General features: G+C 46.6%; 1 protein-coding gene across 1 annotated transcript in view; it reads left to right on the top strand.

Annotated features, from left to right (window-relative positions):
• The window catches only part of NGEF (neuronal guanine nucleotide exchange factor), an 84,421-nt gene that overhangs the window by 13,969 nt on the left and 48,212 nt on the right, over nucleotides 1-22,240 (top strand). Inside the window, exon 2 of the mRNA XM_007941765.2 lies at nucleotides 1,090-1,204. Coding sequence (XP_007939956.1) covers nucleotides 1,090-1,204 — 115 coding nt within the window. The remainder of the gene's footprint in view (nucleotides 1-1,089; nucleotides 1,205-22,240) is intronic.

Consider the following 22,240-nt stretch of genomic DNA (forward strand, 5'->3'; position numbering starts at 1 on the left):
TTTTTTTTTTTTTAATTATTTTGAATTTTGTTCCACTTTGTCCTCCCCCTCTATCCAGCAATCTCATACATATATCCCCCTCCAAGTGGTTGACAGTGGTAGTGGGCACCATCTAGTTCTTCTGATCTCATAGTTGTGTAGGCTGAGGATCACTTGGTGTACCAGTCCCTTGGAGTAATTGTTTCCATGTATCTTTGGTTTTCATCATTCTTCTTTGCTCTGGACAAGAAGAGACTCATCATTGCATCTAGATGGCCACATGCAAGCTTTTGAGATCCTAGTCACTACTCGCCAAAGTAGGATGTGGAACAATATTTTTGCATCTCACCTACTTTGGTCATATTGTCAGAAGGGACCATTCCCTGAAGAAAGATATGCTTGGTGAAGTGGAGTGTCAGTGAAGAAGGGGAAGACCCTCAGTGGGATGGGTTGACACAGTGGCTGCCATGATGGGCTCAGGTATAGGAAGGATTGTGAAATGGCACAAGACCGGGCAGTGTGTGGTTCTGTTGTGCACAGGGTTGTTATGAGTTGGAGCTGACTTGACGGCATCTAACAACAACAACACGTGTGCGTGTGCATGTAAGTGCACAAGTATGTGTATGTGAAGTTTCTCGTACCACAATTATCATTTTCATAGACAACAGCATCACAAGTCAGCAAATGCAGCACTACCTACCCACCCCCCAACAAAGGAAAACACTCCAGTTACCATCCAGCTGCATCTGACTCATGGCCCCTCGAGTGCCTCGGAGCAGAAGCGAGCTCCGTGGGGTTTTCAGGGCTGAGTTTTCAGAAGGCGATCATCAGCCCCTTCTTCTGCGGTGCCTCTGGGTGAGCTCCACCCACCAACGCTTAGATTAGCAGCGGAGAGCATTACCGTCCAGGGACCCCAAATACAGCACACCCAGGGACCCCAAATACAGCACAAGGTGTGACAAATTCTCCTGTAGGGGCACGGAAGGAGGAACGCCCCCTCCTCTCTCTTTCTGTCCAGGGAGACAGCTGCTACTGTGCCCGTCACACAGACTTGCCTGCAAAGGAGGAAGACTGTGTTTTCTAACACACTATGTTTCTTCAACATCACAGATTCACTGGAAAATGGAAAGTCTATAAACAAGCCCCTGGCCTTGAACGATCCCCCAAGCAGAACACCTCCTCGGAGGATTCCAACTCAGACAGACCCAGGAGCCCAGAAAACGAGGTAAGAACTGGGATCAGGAGGGGCGCCGGCTCGCGAAAAGATGGACCAGGACCAGGGCTGCAAAGTCCTCACAGGCCAAAGGGTGTGTGGAGCGTTTTTTCTTAAAAATTTCTAAGTGAACTTTTAGTCATTCATGTTAAAAACAAACAAACAAAACCCTACAGCTGCTTTTTTTAAAAAAAGTAAACTGTGTGCTAAAAATAAAGTCTATTAAAACTTTAAAAATAAACAAATAACCAGTTCCTACTTTTCTGTTGTAAAAGATCCGAATTTTAGCTGTCACATACAAGTGAGAAAAGGACAAGGAAATCCCCGTGACGTCTCCGCGGAGATGTGTTGACCCGCCGTCAGTGGTAGCAAATCTTGTTTTCTGTGTATTTTCCCTTCCTAAAACGGGACCCTACTGTGTGTCCTGTCTGGAACCTACTTAATGTTAATGTTGTAAGGTGCCATCATGTCGATTCTGACCCATGGTGACCCACGTGTCAGAGGAGAACTGCCCCATAGCGTTTTTAGACTATAATCTTTAAAGAAGCCTTGGTGGTGTAATGCCTAAGGCACTTGACCGCTAACCAGAAGGCTAGTGGTTCAAACCCACCAACCACTCCTCGGAAGGAAGACTGGGCAATCTACTTCCATAGAGATACTGCCTCAGAAACCCAAGGAGGGGTCGCTATAAATCACAGTTGACTTGAGGGCAGTGAGTTTGGTTTTTGGATTTAATCTTTATAAGATCATATCACCAGTTCTTTCTCCCATACAACCAGAGGGTGGTTTTGAACAACCAACCTTTCAGTTACCAGCTAAGCGCTTAACTGTTGCACCACCAGGACACCTTACCTACTTAAGTCTATCCCAAACACCTCCCCATTCACCAGTCTGTGACACGTCTTTTAATTCTCCCATCTTTTAATGAGCAGAAATGTTTAATTTTATGAATTCTAATTGATTGATTTTTCCTTTTATTGTTTGTGCCTTTCACATCTGTCTAAGGACTATTTGGCTACTTCAAGATCAGGAAATTACTCTGTACTCCCTTTTAGAAGCTTTATGGTCTCCGCTTTCACTTTTAGGTCTATGGGCCATACAGACATCCAGTTGTTGCCATACCATTACTCTAAAAGGGCCTCTGTTCCAGACTTTCAAATTCTCATGGAATTCAGACTTTCTGGAGTCATGAAAGTTCCCCTGAACCCCTGAAACTGTTGCCCTGAAATAGTCTTTCAACTTTAAACTTTAACCCACTCCTTACCAATTTTTTGGTAAGATTTTGTAGATAAGATGTTTTTTTACTAATGGAATGCATGCTGAGTCATTGAGTGTTTTTAAATTTTTGCTACGTGTGATGGATTTTGATAAATATTATGTGGGAGACATATGTCCCAATAGGCTCTGGTGGTAGGATAGGTGGGATGAGGCATGGAAAAAGTATTCACTTGAATATTACCTAATCCCAAACACTGCACCTTCCCAATAACACACAGGAAACAATAAATATGTGTAGAAGCCATATCTCACCATACAGAACCCAAAAAGACAGAAGTTATACACACTCACACCTCCAGGATGCACCCCTCACACAACCTCTCAACATAGCAACACCTTGCCAACAAGCTTCTTTTTATTTTACTCAGTGATGCAAGTCCCCACCCCAATGCCAACATGTAATCTACATGGGACAAAAGCCTCCCAAGAAACTTTAGAGATGGGAAACGTACATGGTACTAATACACTGGTTACAAAAGAGTTAAACCAAAACTATCCCTGAAGTCTTCTTTGCACCAAAAAATAGCTTATCTCAATAACAAAGTATGTCTACTTTGAGCGCTGTGTTCTTTTCAAGAATTGTACATGATGTGAAAGCAAATGAATACTGGCAATTCAAAAGGTTGGGTGGGAAGCTTAGGGGACAGTGAGTGGAACAGAACGGTAGTGGAATAACTTGGAAGAGGGTGGAGAGGTGGGTAGCACAACGTGAAGAAAATCACTGATATCACTGAATTTTACACGGAAAAAATGGAATGCTGTGTCTTTGGCTGTGTATACTTTCACCAAAATAAAAAATTTTTAAAAATCTCTGTTCCCCCACTCAACTGTTTTGGTGTTTTTGTTGAAAAGCCTACAGAGATGCGGGTCTATTTCAAGACTTCCTCTTTGCTTTCATTGCTCTATTTATTTCTCCTATGTCATACCACACTGCCTTAAATACTATAGCTTTATGGTGAGTCTTGAAATCTGCTAGTGTAGGTCCTCCTACTTTGTTCTTTTTTAAGACTGTCTTGGCTATTTTAAGTCCTTTATATTTCCACATAAATTTTAGAATCAGCTTGACAATGTCTGTAAGAAAAAGGTCTATAAGAAAAAAAATCAAAGACACATGGAAACAGTTAGTCCAAAGGAATAACGGATCACGTGAACCTGAACCTACATGACCCTAAGACCAGAAGCACTAGATGGTGCCCAGCTACCACTACCCACCGCTCTGAAAGGGATCGCACTAGAAGGTCCTAGATAGAGTGGGAGAAAAGTGTGGAACAAAACTCAAAATCATAAAAAAAAGACTAGGCTTCCTGCTCAGAGTCAGCTGGACAATGAATAAGGCAGACCACAGAAAGAGTGATGCATTTGAATTGTGGTGCTGGCAAAGTATACTGACTGTACCATGGACTGTCAGAAGAATGAACACATCTGTCTCCAGAATGCTCCTTAGAAGAGAGGATGGTAAGACCTTGCCTCCCAGACTTCAGACATGTTATCAGGAAAGATCAGTCCCTGGAGAAGGACACCATGAAGCTAAAGTAGAGGGTCAATGAAAAAGACAAAGACCTTCAACGAGATGGGTTGACACAGTGGCCGCAACGATGGGTTCAGGCACGGCAACAATTATGTGGCTGGCGCAGGACCGGGCCGGGTTTCCTTGCGTTGTCCACGGGGTACTATGAGCTGCAACTAACTCTACGGCATCTAACAACAACTGGTCAGGTGGAGACTGGTGGGACCTCTAAGACTACGATCCCTAGCCACCCTTGGGGCCTGGAACTGAATTCACTCCCGTGGCTCAATTTTCAGTCAAAAAATAAACAAGTCTGCCAGGTGAGCAATAACACTAGGGAGGTATGCATTTCTTAGGACAATCAACCATTCGAGATCAAAAGGGCAGCATTTGTCCAGGAACGTAGTTCAGCAGGAAGGAAGGTTAGGAGAGAAGGAGGAATGGAAACAAGAAACACAGGGAGGAAGCGGGAGGAAGAAGGTTGCAGTGAGGGGATTGCACCCAATGACAAGAAACAAGATGCATGTGAATTGTTGAATGGGAAATTGGTGTGCTCTGTAAACTTTCATTCAAATCACAACAAAAAGTTTTTTTGGAAAAGAAAAAAAAAAAAAAAAGGAGAAGGAAAGTTCTGCCAGGATTTCAGTTGAACTTGCATTGTCCCCAGAGGTAAATCTGCGGATTACTGACGGCTGGATATTGCCACCTTGAATTGTTCAATCTTTGAGTATGTTATAGCTCTCATTTATCTAGACAATCTTTAAATTAGTTCAGCAGTGTTTTGTTGTTTTTAGTATAGAGATCGCATATATATTTCAATTAAGGGTATTCCCAACTATTTCATAATGGTGAGGTAATTTTAAATGGTATAGCTTTATAACTGCATTTTCCAATTGTATGTTGCCAGCATAAACCAGAAACAAAACGCCTGCCATCAAATCAATTACAATGAATAGTGACCTTATATTGTTGATACAGTATATAGACATCACTAATTTTTGCATGTTGATCTGGTATCCTGTGACCTTGGTAACTTCACTTATTAATTATAATAGTTTTGTTTACATATCCTTTTGGAATTTCTGTGCACACTATCCTGCTATCAAAGGTAGTTTTATTTCTTCCTTTCTTATCCTGATGCCTTCTATTTTCTTTTCTATTCTTACTGCACTGGCTAGGACTCCCATTATGATGCTGAATAGAAGTGCTAAGAGTAGACTTCCTTGTCTTATTCCTGGTCAAGGCTGCTTGGAAGCAAAGATCAGAAGGCTACTCAAATTGGTCCAAGTAAGAGGATATTCTAAGGATGCTGGAATCCTAAAGAAACCAAATATAAGAGATGAAGCCCAACTTCACAGGAATGGAAAATCCATCCCTCCTTTTTTCATGGGCCATGGGGCCCACTTCTCTCTGAAGAATGCTCTGTTCTCTTTCTTCTCTCCTCAGCCCACCTTCTCTCTGCTTGTCAGCTGGTACATAACCCAAAATGGCATCCACAGTCTGCACGGCATTTCGTCTTGACTCTCCACAGGTGATGGAGGCTTCCTTTTGTGTAGATCTCAGGCTTTTCTTCTAAGGAGCCTCTGGGTAGACTTGAACCTCCCACCTTGCAGTTAGCAGCCAAATGCATGAACTGTTCACAGCACCAGGGTCTCCTCTTGGAAGACATAGGCTAAGTCATATTGAGTAGAGTGGGTCCCAACCCAACTCCCTTCTGAGTGGTGTCTTATCAAAGGGGAGAACAAAGGCAGAGAGGGTCGTGCACAGGAGGAAGACAGCCTGTGAGGACACATCCACAAGCCAAGGAACAATAAGGCTTGCTGCAGTCGCCAGAAACCAGGAGAGAGGCATGGAAGGCTCTCAAGGACCAGAAGGAACCAATGAACTGAGGCCTTGGCTTGGACTCCCAGCCTCCAGGACTGTGAGAAAATCAATCCCTGTCCTTCGAAGCACACACTTCGTGGTATTTTGTTATGGGGGCCTGCTAAAAGGGCAGGGAGGCCACATCTTCTGACCTCCTCTAACCTCACAAGAGGAAGACAAAGTCACTATCAGTAACCCAAGGCCTATTACTGTGAGGCCAGACATGCTGCCTCCTTCCAGCCCTTTCACCAACCGTTCCTCCCAAAGCACCCACCACCTCTCTCCTGGGTTCGATAATTCACTGCAGTGGCCACACAGAACTCACAGATTACGGGGTTTATTAAGGAAGCACCAGGCTACAATTCAAGTTCAGGAAAAATGCTCAGTCTCTCTCCCAGCCCACAGTCTTTCTCCTAACAGTCTCTCACAGTCTCTCTCCCAACACTGGGCCTCCCTCGGTGTCTCACTCAGCAAAGCGTGTCTCTTGCGTCTCTTTCCCAGCAGCACGTGTCTCTTTCAGGAGTGCGTGTCTCTATCAGCAGCACGTCTTCCTCAACCAGCAGTCAGAGAGAGACTTCTTCTGCCTCTAGGAGGCCTCCTTTCAAAACCTGGCGGTGGCCAAACTAACCAATTCTAAGCACCTGAGAGAGAGCAGGAACCTCCCAGAACATTGCTTTGTGTTGCGCCCAACAGAAATACCCCAGGTGGATAACTTTTACAATCAGGAGCTCCTCAGTTGATCACGGCAAATTCCACCACAGAGTTCACACTAAGAGCCACACTAAGAAATTTACTGCACCGCAGGGCCCTAGAGATGAAGCCCCCACAGGAAGGGGGTGTCTCTACCCCTGAGTGGTTGCTTCCTGGCTGCCGTGTGGAGATAACCCCTTTTCCACCTCACCCCGTGTTCTGGTTCCCTAGTGCTGCTCTGACAAGAATATACCACAAATGGGATGGCCTTAACAAACAGGCATTTATTCTCTTACAGTTCGGGAGGCTAGAAGTCCAAGTTCAAAGTGCCAGGCTCTGGGGCCTGGTGAAAGCCCCTCAGCCTTGGGCTTCAGCTCTGCCTCTTGCTCCTGGCCTACTGAAGCCAGAGGCATCTCTTCACTCAGGTCGCTACCAGTTGCTGAGGCTACAAGCCCAAGGTTGACAAATAAAATGGCATAGTCCCGATGTTACCAAACCACACAGCAAGCCATTAATTCAAGTCCTTTGAAAGTCCCAAGGTTGGCAGAGCATGGCCGTCTGCTGAACAACAATTCAGCTATTTACAGGGTCCAAGCGTGCCATAAGCTAGAGACCCTTCCCAAAGCTGCTTCTTATATAGGGGAAGCAGACCACATACCCAAAGCAGCTACTCAGCTGTGTGTGGTAGACCCCAGCATGGAGATGACTGCCAGTTTCATCATGGGGAATAACTACCACCAGCTGACCAGCCACTCAACCAGGCCCAGCCAAGTTGACACACGAACTTAACTACCACACCCAGTAAGACAGGGCACCAAGTGCCCTTAGCAATCAAAATGGAAATGGAGCGTCAGGAAGTCATGTTCTCTTTGGGGTCCCTCCACTTGGGTGCTACCTGGGGCTCCGGCACCACCCACTCAGTCCATGGGCCATCAGCCAAGGACAGCCAGAGGCTCTTGGGCCACTCGGACTGAGTAGTGACTGAAGAAAGGCCTGCGTTTCCATCTCTGAAATCTGTCTATTTTCATACTGTCTCAGAACAAATAGAGCTGTAAGTCCTGCTGCACGTTTTCTGCAGCTCATTTCATGTACTTTTGACAGCGATATCATATCCCCAACAGTTAGGATCTTCTTTGGGAATTGAAGGGGCATATTCCCCACCTCCCCACAACACCTTGTGGGCCTGGGCTGCGGAGCACTGGCCATCTCAGGTGTGGCACCTGAGACAGGTGTGGCCTTCAGCTCTCCCTGTCCTGGCTCTGGCCAGACCCCAGAAGGCCAGACTTCACAGGGAATGAGGATCTTACTGGGTCAACGGGCAGGAGGCCTCTTGTACCAATTGGCCCCTTTAACATTTAAGATAATAAAAGTAAAGATGAAAGGCTTTGGTGGGCTGACTTTGAAACATGAATTTTACCTCCTCACAATGACATCTTCAGGAATTGTTGACATCTCGTCACTTGTTAAATTGTTCGTCTATTTTGCCTTTTCTTGGTTATTCTAGCCAATTTTATCTTTTATTCTTTTCTATTTTAAGCTCTCATATGTTGCCCTTTTTACCTTCCTTATTATTTCCTCTATATTTTAATCACCTTTTAAACATTTTCCTATGATGTTTTAGCTTTATAATTACTACTCTTATTAAAATTCAGAGCTCTTAGCTTTGTTTAATGGTCAAATCCTTTTTTTTTTTTTTTTCCTTTATTTTACTCTTATCTTTAAAAAGACAGTTGTTGAGTCCATTCCAACGAATCGTGACTTTTGTGTGTCAGAGTGGAATTGGGCTCCATGGGTTTTCAGGGGCTGGTTGTTCTTGGCTGTAGATCACCAGACCTTCCTTCTGAGAGACCTCAGGGTGCACTTGCACCTCCAGGCTTTCAGTTAGCAGCTGAGGGTGTTCACTGTCTGTACCACTCTGGTAGAGTAGTGCCTAAAGCACTTGACTGCTAACCAGAAGGCTGGCAGTTCAAATCCACCAGCCACTCCTTGGAGGAAAGGTTGGGCAATCTACTTCTGTAGTGATACCACCTCGGAAAGCCAAGGAGGATTCGCTCTGAGTCAGGTCTGACTTGAAGGCACATAACAACAACAACAACATTTAAATTTCTGAGGTTCTGAAGGTTTGTTTTACTTTATTGTTATATTTATTTTCCTTGTTAACTGTTACCCTTCCTATGCTCTTTTATTTGGTTTATTGTTTATAGCTGTAACTTTCAATAACTTAATCTTGGTTCTTCAACTATCCTTTTATTGGGTGTTTTCCTAACCCCTTGCTTGCTGAAAGTAAAGAGGACTTGAAGCATTTACTGATGAAGATCAAAGACTACAGCCTTTCGTGTGGATTACACCTCAACATAAAGAAAACGAAAATCTTCACAACTGGACCAATAAGCAACATCATGATAAAATGAGAAAAGATCGACGTAGTCAAGGATTTCATTTTACTTGGATCTGCCATGAGCACCCATGGAAGCAGCAGTCAAGAAATTAAACAACATATTGCACTGGGCAAATCTGCTGCAAAAGACCTCTTCAAAGTGTCCAAAAGCAAAGATCTCATTTTGAGGACTAAAGCGGGCCTGAATCAAGCCATGGTATTTTCATTCACCTCATACCCATGAAAAAGCTGGCCAAAAGGAAGGCCAAAGAAGAACTGATGCATTTGAATTCTGGTGTTGGTGAAGGACAGTGAGTACACCATGGACTACCAGAAGAATGAACAAGTCTGTCTCAGAAGAAGCCATGCTTCTTAGCAGGGAGGGTGGTGAGACTTCATCTCATGTACTTCAGACATGTTATCGGGGGCACCTGTGCCTGGAGAATGACACGATGCTCGGTAAAGTAGAGGGTCAGCAAAAACGAGGAAGACCCCCTCTTCTTCCTGAGATGGAGCGACACAGTGACTGCAACGATGGGATCAAACATCACCGTTGTGAGAATGGCCCAGGACTGGGCAGTGTTTTGTTCTGTTAGGCACGGGGTCGCTATACATCAGAACCAACTCAACAGGACCTGACAACATGCGTGACTCTGCAGCCCTGGGGTGGCCATGAGTTAATGTCCACTCAGTGACAACTAACGAGAAAGCAGGACGTTAGGTCCCCGGACAGCACAAGTAGTTTGCCCTTGGCAGTTAACCTAATGGCTGGTGGTCCAAACCACCCAGCCGTCGATGGAATAAAGGCCTGGAGATCCAGTTCCATAAAGATTGCAGCCAAGAGAACCCTCCGGAGCGGTCCAACTCCACGAGTCGGGACCAACTCCACAGCCCCGGGTTTACGCATATGTTGATTGCTCTCCTGCTTTCTGTAGCCACCCTCTGGTATCTTATTGGTTGCTTTTCTAATTCTCTTGAATTCTTAAACATTCTTCTCTTGTGGGATGACTTTAAAGAGCCCTAGTGGCACAGTGGGTAAGCACTTGGCTGCCAACAAAATGTCAGCAGTTCGAACCCACCAGCCACTCCACGGGAGAAAGATGTAGCAGTCTGCTTCCATACAGGTTTACAGCCTTGGAAACCCTGTAGGGCAGTTCTACTCTGTCCCTACAGGGTCACCATAAGTTGGAATTGACTAGACCACAATGGGTTTGGTCTTGGGTTTGGTTTTGGCTTTGGGATGACTCCAAGAAGAAGGGAGAAGCCAGGACAAGTGGAGTCTTGAAGCGTGTTTTAGCTTCAAGATTCAAGACCTGCCCTGAGCTCAGGAGGCCCAAGTCCTCACGCAGGAGAGAACAGAGAGGTTCCTCTCCCAGAGACTCGGTTATATCAGCTTCTAAGGGGAAAAGTTGGGAGCAAAAGAGAGAACACGTGGGCAGGTCCCTGCCATACAAGCTCCCTGTGAACCATGACTGTGCTGGGGGAGGGAGCAGGTCTTCCAGGTTGACATTCAGAACCAGTGAGTCAGCTGCTTACTCTCCAATGGCTCAGGGAGAACAAAAAGGTATTTCTACTGTTCTTACAGCTTATGGGGTTTTTCCAAAACGTTAAAAAAAAAAAAAAAAAAAAAACTTTTTAAAAAAAGTATCTTGAGGGGGAAAGGGGGAGTATAGGGGACTCAACCCTGGCTCCATCATGTACTAGGTTTGCCCTCAGGCAAGTTACTTAAACTTTCTGCACCTTGGTTTACCCATCTTTCAATTGGGGGGAACAACATTAACGGATAGGAGCGTTGTGAGGAAAAAATATTATCAATAAAGGGCTGAGAATAATAACGGGTCCCAGATGGGTCATCTGCTCCTATACCCCGATGCTCTGGAAGTTGTCACCCCACGGCTCCCAACACTGTCGCCCAGAGAGGTTCTATTCATCCTTCAGATCTCATCTGGCATCTTCCAGAAAGCCTTCCCTAGCCCGTGGCCTGGCCCTCATGCTCCCCAGGAAATCCTAGGGTTCATTAGGAACCCCTCTCTTGGGCTCCCATGGCTCTCCGTTGTATCCCCATCACTGATGTACAATATGCTGGTGACTTACCAGTCTCTTCCATTAGACAGTAACTAACTCAAGCGCTGGACTGATGTCAAGCCTAATCCGGCTGATAAACGGATGAATGAATGACCCGGACGCTGCCCCCCTGCCAAGCAGTCTGGAACAAGGACCCACCTTTAAGAGTCTGGTTCCAGGTCCTAGCTCTAGAGGGCGCTTATGCAAAAGCCCCCTGGAGGTGGCCAGCGCACAGCCTGAACCACTGGACAGAGCAACCCTGACCACAGATGAACACCTGCCTCCATAGACATCCGTCCATTCTGTCATCTGTGTAGTGACAAGGACTATGCAGAGTTTTCACATTATCTGCTCTAAAACACAAATCATTGCTTTAACTCTGCAAACTTGAGGCTCTTTTCCCGTCTGCATTCATACAAACAAAAAACCAAACCAAACTCACGGTCCTCAAGTCCATTCCAACTCACAGTGACCCCTCCTTGGGTTTCCGAGGCGGTATCACTACGGAAGTGGATTGCCCAGTCTCCCTTCCGAGGAGTGGCTGGTGGGTTTGAACCGCCAGCCTTCTGGTTAGCAGTCAAATGCCTTAGGCACTACTCCACCAGAGCTTCCGAATACCTCCACTGTGGCAAACGCTAGCTTCTATCAATCCCTTATTATTTGGGGACTCAAGGGGATCCTTAGCCACCACTTCCCTGGCAGCTTCCTGGGGAGCTCCACTCCCTAGAACCGGCGCTCCAGGAGCCGGGGGCTGGATGCGTCTCAGCCCCCTCTTGGAACAGCTTTCAGGCCCCAGGCCCTGCGCAGCCTGTTCTAGAGCGAATCCCGGACCCACTTTTCTACGGGAGATTCCCCCCACACACACCCTCCGGCTCTAGGAAGATGCGCTAGGGGCTGAGAATCGCCAAAGGAGGGTGCTGAGAATTTTTCTCTAAAGGATGGCTGTCAATCACCGGCTGGCTCTATTCTTAACCAGCTCCAGCCACTGTGGAGCCCACGCTGACCCACAGCACCCCCTGTGGCAGTAGACCTATGCACCACTGGGTTTTCAGTGGCTAAGTTTTTCAGAAATCCTAGGCACCTCGGGGGACTTGAACTGCCAACTTTGCAGTTAGCAGCTGAGTACATTATCTGTTTGCAGCCCTCAGGGATTCCTTTTTATTTTTTATTTTTAATTGTATTTATTTGTTTGTTTATTTTATCACCACGCAGAGCTCCTACCTTGCTGGGCCTAGCCTGGGCCTGGCAGCCCACCTGACTCTAACAGAGCCCGTGCAAGGGTGCAACGCGGGGCTTATCCCTGGATTGCGCCCTCCCAGGGCTGGGTGCTCGCAGACAGCTCCACACTAGCAACTAAGCCTCTGCCAAGCCGCCTTTGATGTCTACCCAGCTTCCATGAAAAGATGCTGTGGAGAAAAGTGCCTCCAAAAATTCCCTGTTACCTCGTCACCAGTGATGCACTGAGCATGTCATCCTTCACACAGTCTGAGGGCCCTTGGGAGAAGTTGCCTGTTTCTCCCATAAGCAATGCACTGAGATCCACCGCACATGGGGAGGGGGGCAGAACAGGGTGCAGAGGCAGAAAGGAGTGAGGAATGGGTCTCTCGGCACCCCGGGTCCCCAACTGCAGCCAAACAAGTGAGGGAGTGCCAAACCCCCCACTTCCTCCTTCCCCCTGACGTGAGTAACTGGCTGTCAGCCCCCTAAATCCTGACGCTGCCAGTCAGGCGACGATAAAACCTCCAAATTACAATCTTAGCTCTGCAGTGCAGGATAATAGCAAGCTCTATTTTGGCCAAGTTTAATTACTATGCCAGGATCCAGGTCTTCCCAGGTTGCAAAGTCACGGGGCTGCAGAGAGAAGGCTGTCATGCCTCACACTGGGGGAGCTGAGAACTTGTGTGAGAGTGGGAGGAATGTGCTGGCTGGGGTTGGGTTCGAAATCGAATGACCGAGTAACAAGTAGTTCGTTCTACAAAGGCGTCCCCGGGTGGTGCAAACAGTGGGTGTGCTCGGCTGCTGACTGAAAGGTTGAGGGTTCGAGTCCACCCAAAGATGCCTCAGAAGAAAGGACTGGTCACTCACTTCCACAAACTCAGCTGTTGACAACCCGACGGAGTGCAGTTCTGCTGGGATACACGCGGGGTTGCCGTGAGGCCAAGTTGACCCGATAGCCATTGGTACTGGTCACTCCCCAGGAACAGTCTGTTATATACAAAGGGGCCACAGGAAGTAGCTGGGACAACAGATGCATGGAAAGCTCCGTGCTGTCAGAAGGCAGTCCATAGTCAGCCAGGGAGGGCTAAAGGGACAGCTTTGGAGAAGAAGTTCCAATGTCTTTGGTCACTTGGGAGTATGCTTTAGTGAGTACTACATTCAGATAATGGGACAGTGGCTTCAGTTGTCTTCCTAACTTTTCTGGTAAAAAGCAGAAGGAATGTGTGATAAAAATCAAGATGGCCCCCAATGACCCCACTGCCTAGTATCACACCCCGGTATCACCTCCTCCTGTCGAGTGTAGGCTGGACCTAGAAACCAGAGCCTGGATACGATTGTGGGTGGACTGGAGACGAGGTCATAAAAGGCGGTGCGGCGTCCCTCCCTCCCTCTCTTGGATCACTTGCTCTGGGGGAGCTGGCCACCATGTTGTGAGGACACTCAAACAAACCAGGGAGAGGCCCACGCGTCAAGGGGCGGGAGGCCTCCTGCCCACAACCCTGTGAATGAGCTTAGAAGCAGAGCTTCCCTTCCTGGCTGGCAGCTTGACCACAAGCTCATGAGATTGGCTGAGCCAGGACCATCAGCTTCCTGGCCTCCGAAGCCGTGGGTGAGAACGAAGGCTCCGGCTGTAAACTGCAGTTTTGGGGTCATTTGTTACACAGCAGTGGATAACTAATAGAGAATGGGAGGGAGGCCCTCGGTGAGATGGATGGCCCAGGGGCCCAGGGGCGGATTTGAGCCTCACCATCCTGAGGGAGACGCAGGACCAGGCAACGTTTAGCTCTGTCACACATGAGGCCACCATGAGTCAGAGTCAACTGGACAGCAGCTGTTTCTCCCTCCCCCCACACCATCACAGACCCACTCCCACACCTAAGAAAATTAACAATCATTCCATGCCAGGCTGTATTCAAATTTCCCAAGTGTCCTCAACACGTCTTTGTAGCTGGGGCTTGTGCACCAAGATCTAGTCGGCTTCCCATCACTACAGGTTTTTGCTTTTGCTTTCTTTAACCTGCTTCCATCAAGTTGATTCCAACTCATAGCAACCCTAGAGGACAGAGTAGAGCTGCACCATTGGGTCTCCAAGGCGGTCATCTTGACAGAAGCAAAGCCTAAACCCAACCCACTGCTATGGAGTCGATTCTGGCTCCCAGCACCCCTAGAGGACAGAGTAGAGCTGCACCATTGGGTCTCCAAGGCGGTCATCTTGACAGAAGCAAAGCCTAAACCCAACCCACTGCTATGGAGTCGATTCTGGCTCCCAGCACCCCTAGAGGACAGAGTAGAGCTGCACCATTGGGTTTCCAAAGCTGTCGTCTTCACAGAAGCACACTGCTTCATCTTTCTCTCATGGAGCAGCTGGTGGGGCTGAACCGTCAACCTTGTAATTAGCAGCTGAGCTGTTTACCGGGGCACCACCAGGGCTCTCTTTACTTTCCTGTAATCTAAAATAGTCTGTCTGGTTTTGTCCATGGCTGACTGCTTGGAAATCCTGGCTTCTTCTCTTGTAGAATATCCCCCATTGTGGATAGATTGTCTGATGGCTTCTTGCGGTAGGGTTTTAACTTGCTCCCTTACTCCTGGTATTTCAACTAGAAGTTAGATCTAAATGCTTGATTAGATTCTGGTTAAACATTGTTAGCAAGAGCACATCTAGGTGATGGGTATGCTTCAAGTTGTCTCCCATCAGGAACATCTTGGGTCAGCTGGGCTCGTATTCTTGAAGCACTTGGTTACTTCAGAGGCTGACAGATGGCTCCAAAGGAAAGGCACATTGTTTTCCTCTGTCACAAGTTATCTGTAGAGTAATAGGTTGAGACCATTTGAATGGCTTCTTTCCTATTAACTTTTCACCCAGTAGCTGTTAACAACCAATAGTGATCCTTGCTTGGATCTACTGTTAAGTTGGGAATTGTAAAGTGGGGGTAGCCTTCTATGTCATCAACTTATATTAGATGATGCTCGTCTGTGAAGAGGACCTCCCCCCTTTGTTTGTTTGTTGGCTATATTTTATTATTATTATTATTTCTGGGGACACATTAGGAGTCTCTGGGTGTGCACCCAACAACTCACTGAAAGGCTGGCTCTTGGAACCCACCCGGTGGCACCTCAGAAGGCCTGGCAATCTACTTCTGAAAGGTCATGACCATCGAAAGCCCCACCGAGCACAGTTCTACTCTGAAGCACACTATCGCCGTGAATGGAATTGACTTGAAGGCAGCTGGTTTATGGACTCTCATTCGGGTTTCTTTATTATTTGACTTTATTTCCATGTGTTTGAATCCATCACTGCCATTATTCTATTAGGTACTCAAACTGTTCCAAATCTGGCTGTGGGGGGCCCTTCAAGCTGGCTCTGTCCCTTCCATATCACCCCTTCAGTCTTTGCTCACTTCCTTCTCTTGGACATAGCAGGATGTCCCCAGGCCCACCTTACACTTTCTCTGTGCCAGGCCTGGGGTCAGTCATTCCTCCAAGGAGCTCTGGTTTCTTTCAGTGGAGAGTGGAGAAACCAGTGTGTGAGTGCTGAGTATGCTTGTTACTATTGCCAGGTCACTCCTTGTAGGACTTTTCAGGGATGAGCTAGAAAATGCATGGAGGGGTGTGGATGTGTGTGTCCATAGGGATACTTCCCATTCCAATCCAACATATGCCATTTTTTCCTTAGGCCATAATCTCATCTCCTTTTTCCAACAGTGAGGACGCTGATTCTCAACATCAATATATCATAGGATATCGGTCCATCTACCAACACAAACAGGCATTTTAAAATCAGTGTACTTGTACATAACCTAGAATAAATCTATTACATGGTTTAACAGCCCTCTGCTTATTTCAGTTCTAGAATTGATCTCAGGAAGGGGATAAAGGCTGAGTACTCAGAAAGTACTCAAATCACTCTGTTTTTCTCTGTGGCGATGTTATCAACGTGATAATCACTTAGATTCATTTGTTTCCATTTACTTTCAATTCTAAAAAATATTTTTCATACTTTTTTATTTTCTTTCATTATTTGGATATGTAACACACTGACATGGTTTATAATTCAAAACTGGATAGAAAAGTACACTCAGAAATGCTCAATGAATAAGGAAGACTGAAGAATTGATGCTCTTGAATTGTGGTACTGGCAAAGAATATTGAATAATAGTGTGAACTGCCAGAAGAATGAACAAATCTGTCTTAGGAGAAGTACAGCCAGGATGATCTTGAAGCAAGGATGGCAAGACTTCGTCTCATGTATCTTGGTCATGTTGTCAAAAGGGACCAGTCCCTGGAGAAAGATATTATGCTTGGTAGAGGGTCAGTGAGAAAGAGGAAGACCCTCAATGAGATTGGCTGACACAGTGCTGTAACGATGGGCTCTAGCGTAGCTAAGATTCTGAGGACGGTGCCGGAGCAAGCAGCGCTCCATTGTGTTGTGCGTAGGGTCGCTACGTACAACAGTTGGAACGGACTCGACGACACCTAACAACAACACCACTCAGAAAAGTCTTGCCCTCCACCCAACTCTGGAAGCAACCATGTTCGTTAGTTTCTCGTTTTCCCTTTCTGTGTTTATTTTTTGAAGAAAAAAAGTGTGTACATACTGTGCGACTTCCCCTTCTTTGTCTCACAAAGGTGGCCAGCTCTCTCATACCTTGCTTTTTCTCAGTGAACACGGGAGTTCACTTCCCATCAGCTCAGAGGGGCCTTCTCCTTCTTATTCTACAGCCGCACAGTCTTTCATCTTGGGGCTGTACCGGTTTATTCAACCTGTCTCCTTTGGGTGGGCATTTAGGTTATTTCTAATCATTTGCTGTTACGAATAGTGTAGTCATGAGTCAACTGTGCTTATCTTGTTCCATATTCCATGGTGTGTCTTCAGGATGAATTCCTAGAAGTGGGCTAGCCGGTTGAAGGGTAAATGCATGTGTTCCTCGATTATTTCTTGTCAGTTCCCTCCTTCCCCGTGGCCGAGGTCTGAGAGCATCTGCTTCCCTGGAGGTTTTAAGTTCTGTGATGTCGATGCATTTTGATCCAGAAACTTGTAGAGCATGCTGTCTTTAAAACAGCACAATCTACAGCCACAGCAGACGAGGTACCATAACTAAGAGCCGTGCATAAGGAGGGACATCGTGTATTCCAAGGTGTCCTCTGGGGGAAGGAATTTTTCCATGCTGCTCTGTAATTTCTCTGACTCACGTATGTTAAGAACCTTTCTCCCGCTAAGAATCTGTCACTTCTTAGAGGAAACACTCAGCTGCAGACAGGTTGTAGCTTCTTCCCTTTTTAAGGGTGAAATGCTATTTTCAAACGGAAGCATGCATTTCTGGTGACCCAAAACCCCACAGAAGACCCTCGACAGGGAGGGGAGACCTAGAAAGGAGTGTCTTTCTACCCTAAACCTAGACAGAGAAGCAAAACCCAGAGGTCCTACTGACTCTGTGGCAAATGAAAAGCCTCTCTGAGGTCTTATGGACACATTAGGAATAGCAGTAATTTAACAGGCAATCTTCACTACCTGGAAAAAATGAGCCATGGGTTTAAACTTAGTAAAAGAGGCATCAACTGGCCAGCTCAGGGGAGGGGAATAGCAAGTAGGAACAAAAACAAAGGTAAAACTTCCCTTCTCTGGGTTCTTTACGGTGCACTCACCTTTAAGGAAGGAGCTCTGATAGCACAGCACCTAAGGCACTTGACTGCTAAACGGAAGGCTCAACCACCAGCCACTGCTCCGAAGGAAGGTGGGGCAATCTACTTCCGTAGTGATACCGCCTCGGGAATCCAAGGAGGGGTCGCTGTGAGTTGGGGTCGACTTGACAGCACATAACAACAACAACAACAACAACACTTTTAAGGGAGTTGCATTTGGCAGGTGGAAGGAAAAAGGCTTCTAAGATGTTTTCGTGACGGTCATGTGGGCAGTGTTGTTCATTGGGAGAACCCTCATTCCCTGCGGGGCACTGGGGTTCCATTCCCGGCCAGTGGGCCTCACACGCTGCCACCACCTGTCCCGCCGTGGAGGCGGGATGTTGCCAGGATGCCAAACAGGTTTCAGTGGGGCTTCCAGGCTGGAAAGAAAGGTCTGGTGATCCACTTCTGAAAACCAGTCAACGGCAAAAAAGGCCCGATCTGCAGGCAATTGTGAGGCTGGCGCAGGACCAACACGTGGAAGCAAAGAAGAACAGCAATTTGCCGAGAGACAGCAGCACTGCTCTGCGTCGGAACTGACTTGACGGCACACGGTAACGACAGCGAGATGAACAGCACCAAAATCTGTGTGCGTTTCCAAGCCTCCTCCCAATGTGCCTTCATTCAGCAGATATGCCCCAAGCCTCAAAGGCCTGCAGGGTGTTCACCCCACAGAGGGGCCGAGATCCAATCAGACTGGGTCCTATCTCCATGCACAGTCCACTAGGAGACAGAATTGATTCTCGGAAAAGGGGTCGGAGCCTTCAGAGAAGCCCAGGTGAGATGCTACTGGAGACCCTATGAGTGAGTGAAGACAGCCAGCAGTGGGATGGAGGGCTGCATGGAGGAGGTAGCATCTAAGCGCAGGTCAGCTGTAGGCATGCCCAAGGGCAGGGACACATCACAGCTGCCGTGAGGCGGGGGAAGTGTCTTGGCTTGAGGCAGTGCATTGGAAGACTGACAGGAAAAGGGGACTTTCTGGAAAAGGGGTTACTGTTGTAACCAGGCAGGTCAGAAAAGCAGTGAGTGCCTTCCTTTCAGTGTTGCCAGGAAGTAATCTACTGTCAGATTACAATCTGTGACCCTTCAGAAATTGAAGAGCTTTCCCCAGATTTTTATATAATCAGTTGAGGTGTTTTTTTTCCCACTAAATCTAGACAGTACAAAACAGCACCCTCTTTCTCGAGTTGCCTCAGGGTCCCCTGTGGTTACATGAAAGCTTCCAACTCTTGCTCTAAATTGACTCACAAAAAAGGCATTGATGTTGTTCCTTAAAGTAACTTTTTTTCTTATTACGTAAGTGACACATTTATTGTAGAAAAAATTGTTAAACACATATGATTAAAAAAGGGGCAATGAACTCCTTTGGAATCCAATCCGCCGGATACAGTGTTGCATGATGTCTCTTCCTGTCTTTTTCAAAGCATTCCTGTGCACTTGAAATCCACATATGAAGCCAGTCACAAACAAAATAAGATCACACTGCCATTCAGTCCGGGCATCCTCTTTTGCATGTAGTATAGGATAGCCATGGCCCCAAATGAAAGATTCGTGTAAATCATTCTTAATGGTGCTTAGTATTCGTTTACATATACACATCACATATGTGTTGTCATTTAAATAGTCAATTTCTACTCTGTGGCATTTAGATTTCTGCAAATGTTTTACTGTTGTAAATAACACTATAATAAACATCCTTGCGGCTAATTTTTTTTTGTACAGTCTTAATATTTTGTTAGAATATATTCCTAGAAGCAGAATCTCTTCCCTGAGAATAAGAGTGTTTGCTGACTTGTGATACGAGTTGCAGTTTGTCTTCTGGAAAGGTTATGCCAACTCACACTCCCACGACCAGCAGCCAACGGTAGCCTCCGGTGTGCTGGTGCAGGCCAATTGGAAAGCTTTTGGCTTGCTGTGTTCCCGATGGTTGGGAAATAGCTTGCTTTGTGTTTATGATGTTGTTGTCCTTGGGCACCATCGAATGGAAGAGAACTGGTTTTCCAGTCTGTAATCTTTAAGATTTGTGGTGTTGGTGAAGAATACTGAATACACCATGGACTGCCAGAAGAACGAATGAATCTGTCTTGGAAGAAGTACAGCCAGATGCTTCTTAGAAGCAAGAATGGCGAGACTTTGTCTCACGTATTTTGATGTCAGAAGGGACAATCCCTAGAGAAGGATATCATGCTGGTAAAGCTGAGGGTCAACGAGGAAGGGGAAGACCCTCTAAGAGATGAATGGACAGAGTTGGTGCGACGAAGGGCTCAAGCACAGGAAAGACTGTGCGAACGGCTCGGACCGGGCAGCGTTCCGCTCTGTTGTGTGTACGGAGGTTAGGGGCTGGAGCCGGCTCGACAACATCTAACACCGACAACAATAATCTTTAAAAGAGCACATCACCAGGTCCCGTAGAGCCACTGGGTGGGTTCGAACCACCAACCACCTGGTTAGCGGCCGTGCACTTCACGCTTGTGCCACCACCAGCTTCTTTCTCTTTATGACAAACCAGAAAACCAAACTCACTGCTCTCGAGTCGATTCTGACTCACACCAGCCCCACTGGGTCTCCAAGGCTGTCAATCTTTACAGAAGCAGACTGCCTCGTCCTTCTTCCGTGGAGCGGCTGGTGGGTTTGAGCCAGCAACCTCTTGGTTAGCAGTCAAATGCCTTAACCACTGCCCCAGCAGAGCGGGTGTATTTTGTGTCAATCTACCTGCTGCTGTCACTGGTTCTCTTACAAGACTCTTGGAAACAGGAAAGTGAGTTGTGGTCGAGAGCTTCGAGCTCCTGGGATGAAGAGGCATGTGGCCAACCTTACCATGCGGAAGGTCGGAAATGGAGCCCTGCGTCTTGTTTGTTCCGTCTTGTCTGTACGCCTTGTCCGTGTCCCTAACAGCTCTCATAAAGGGACCCATTTCTACCAAAAAACCATACTAGTCTTTTTATGAGACTCTGAGTCCTGAAATGATCAGTCCTGGTGACTCAACCCAAACATCTCTTTCTCCTGGTGGCCTGGTGGTTTGTTTCGATGAGAAGTTATCAGACTACTTACTCCTTATGTGGCAAGCCTTCTCTGACATCTCGTTATTGGCAATTTCCAAGGAACAACATTGAGTCATTTGTAATGATTAATTTTATTGACTACATGTTATTCCTTTGAGTACTGGCTGTTTATGAATGGACTCCTTTCTCCTCCTCATTTTGTATCTTGAGCAGTTTGCTACATTCAGTTCATGGTTAAGGGAATACATTCTCTATCACCAGTGGATGTATGGGTAAGTATCGGCTTCCTAGATAATAATATTACTATGACAGCAACATCCTTTTCTGTGTGAACAGTGGCCTGTACTTCACATAGTGTTCTCACTAATGTAGGACTAAACAAGATACATCTCTGCTATAAGGTGATTCACAATGAATAGATCTAGGAAAGAAGTAGGCTATTTATTCCTTTAGCATTTGAATTCCAAAAATGTATAAACCCTATGACCACAACCTATAATTGTAAATTACAATTTTCTTCCAGGCACCTAGGCCACTCAACTCCTAATCTGATTTACTCCAAATTTCATCATCAACATATCAATAGAAAACAGTATTTATTCCTTAACCAAGAGTGGTAGTGTAGTGGCTAAAGTACTCAGCTGCCAACCACAAGGTTGGTGTTCAAACCCACCAGCTGCTCCTCAGGAGAAAGATGAGGCAGTCTGCTCCCATAAAGATTACATCCTTGGAGACCCTCTAGGGCAGTTCCACTCTGTCCTCTAGGGGCCCTGTGGGTCAGAATGGACTCCACGGCAGTGGGTTTGGTTTGGGCTTTGCTTCCATGAAGATTGACAGCCTTGGAGACCTTCTGGGCAGTTCCACTCTGTCCTCTAAGGGCACTGTGGGTTGGAATCGACTCAGTGGTGGTGGGTTTGGTTTTGGTTATTCCTTAACTTGTTGCCATTGAGTTGATTCTGACTTTGGGTTCTAACTTATAGCGGCCCCAGATGTGTCAAAGTAGAACTGGGTTCCATAGGGTTTTTGAGGGCTGATTTTTTGGAAGCAGATCTCCAGGGCTTTATTCTGCGTGGACTCCAACCTCCAACCTTTCAGTTAGTAGTCGAATGTGTTAACAGTTTGCACTACCCAACAATTCCTATTCATTCCCCGGTCCTCCTTGTTTCAGGATGCACCTATTGGTCAAGGGCCTGTGACAACAACCCCAGCCAGGATTCCCAGGCTCCTGGGTTAGGAATATTCCAGAGGAACTCATCCCAGACCCTCCCTCATTTCTAGTTTCAGAAATAGCACAAGGATTATGGTGTCTTATCCATGAGTTATTTTGGGAGCCTCTTTTGGGAAGTCCATTCCCATCAAAGCCATATAAT

This window comes from Orycteropus afer, unplaced genomic scaffold, assembly GCF_000298275.1.
Source record: "Orycteropus afer afer isolate SDZICR_OR568_19922 unplaced genomic scaffold, OryAfe1.0 scaffold00006, whole genome shotgun sequence".
Classification (NCBI taxonomy): domain Eukaryota; kingdom Metazoa; phylum Chordata; class Mammalia; order Tubulidentata; family Orycteropodidae; genus Orycteropus; species Orycteropus afer.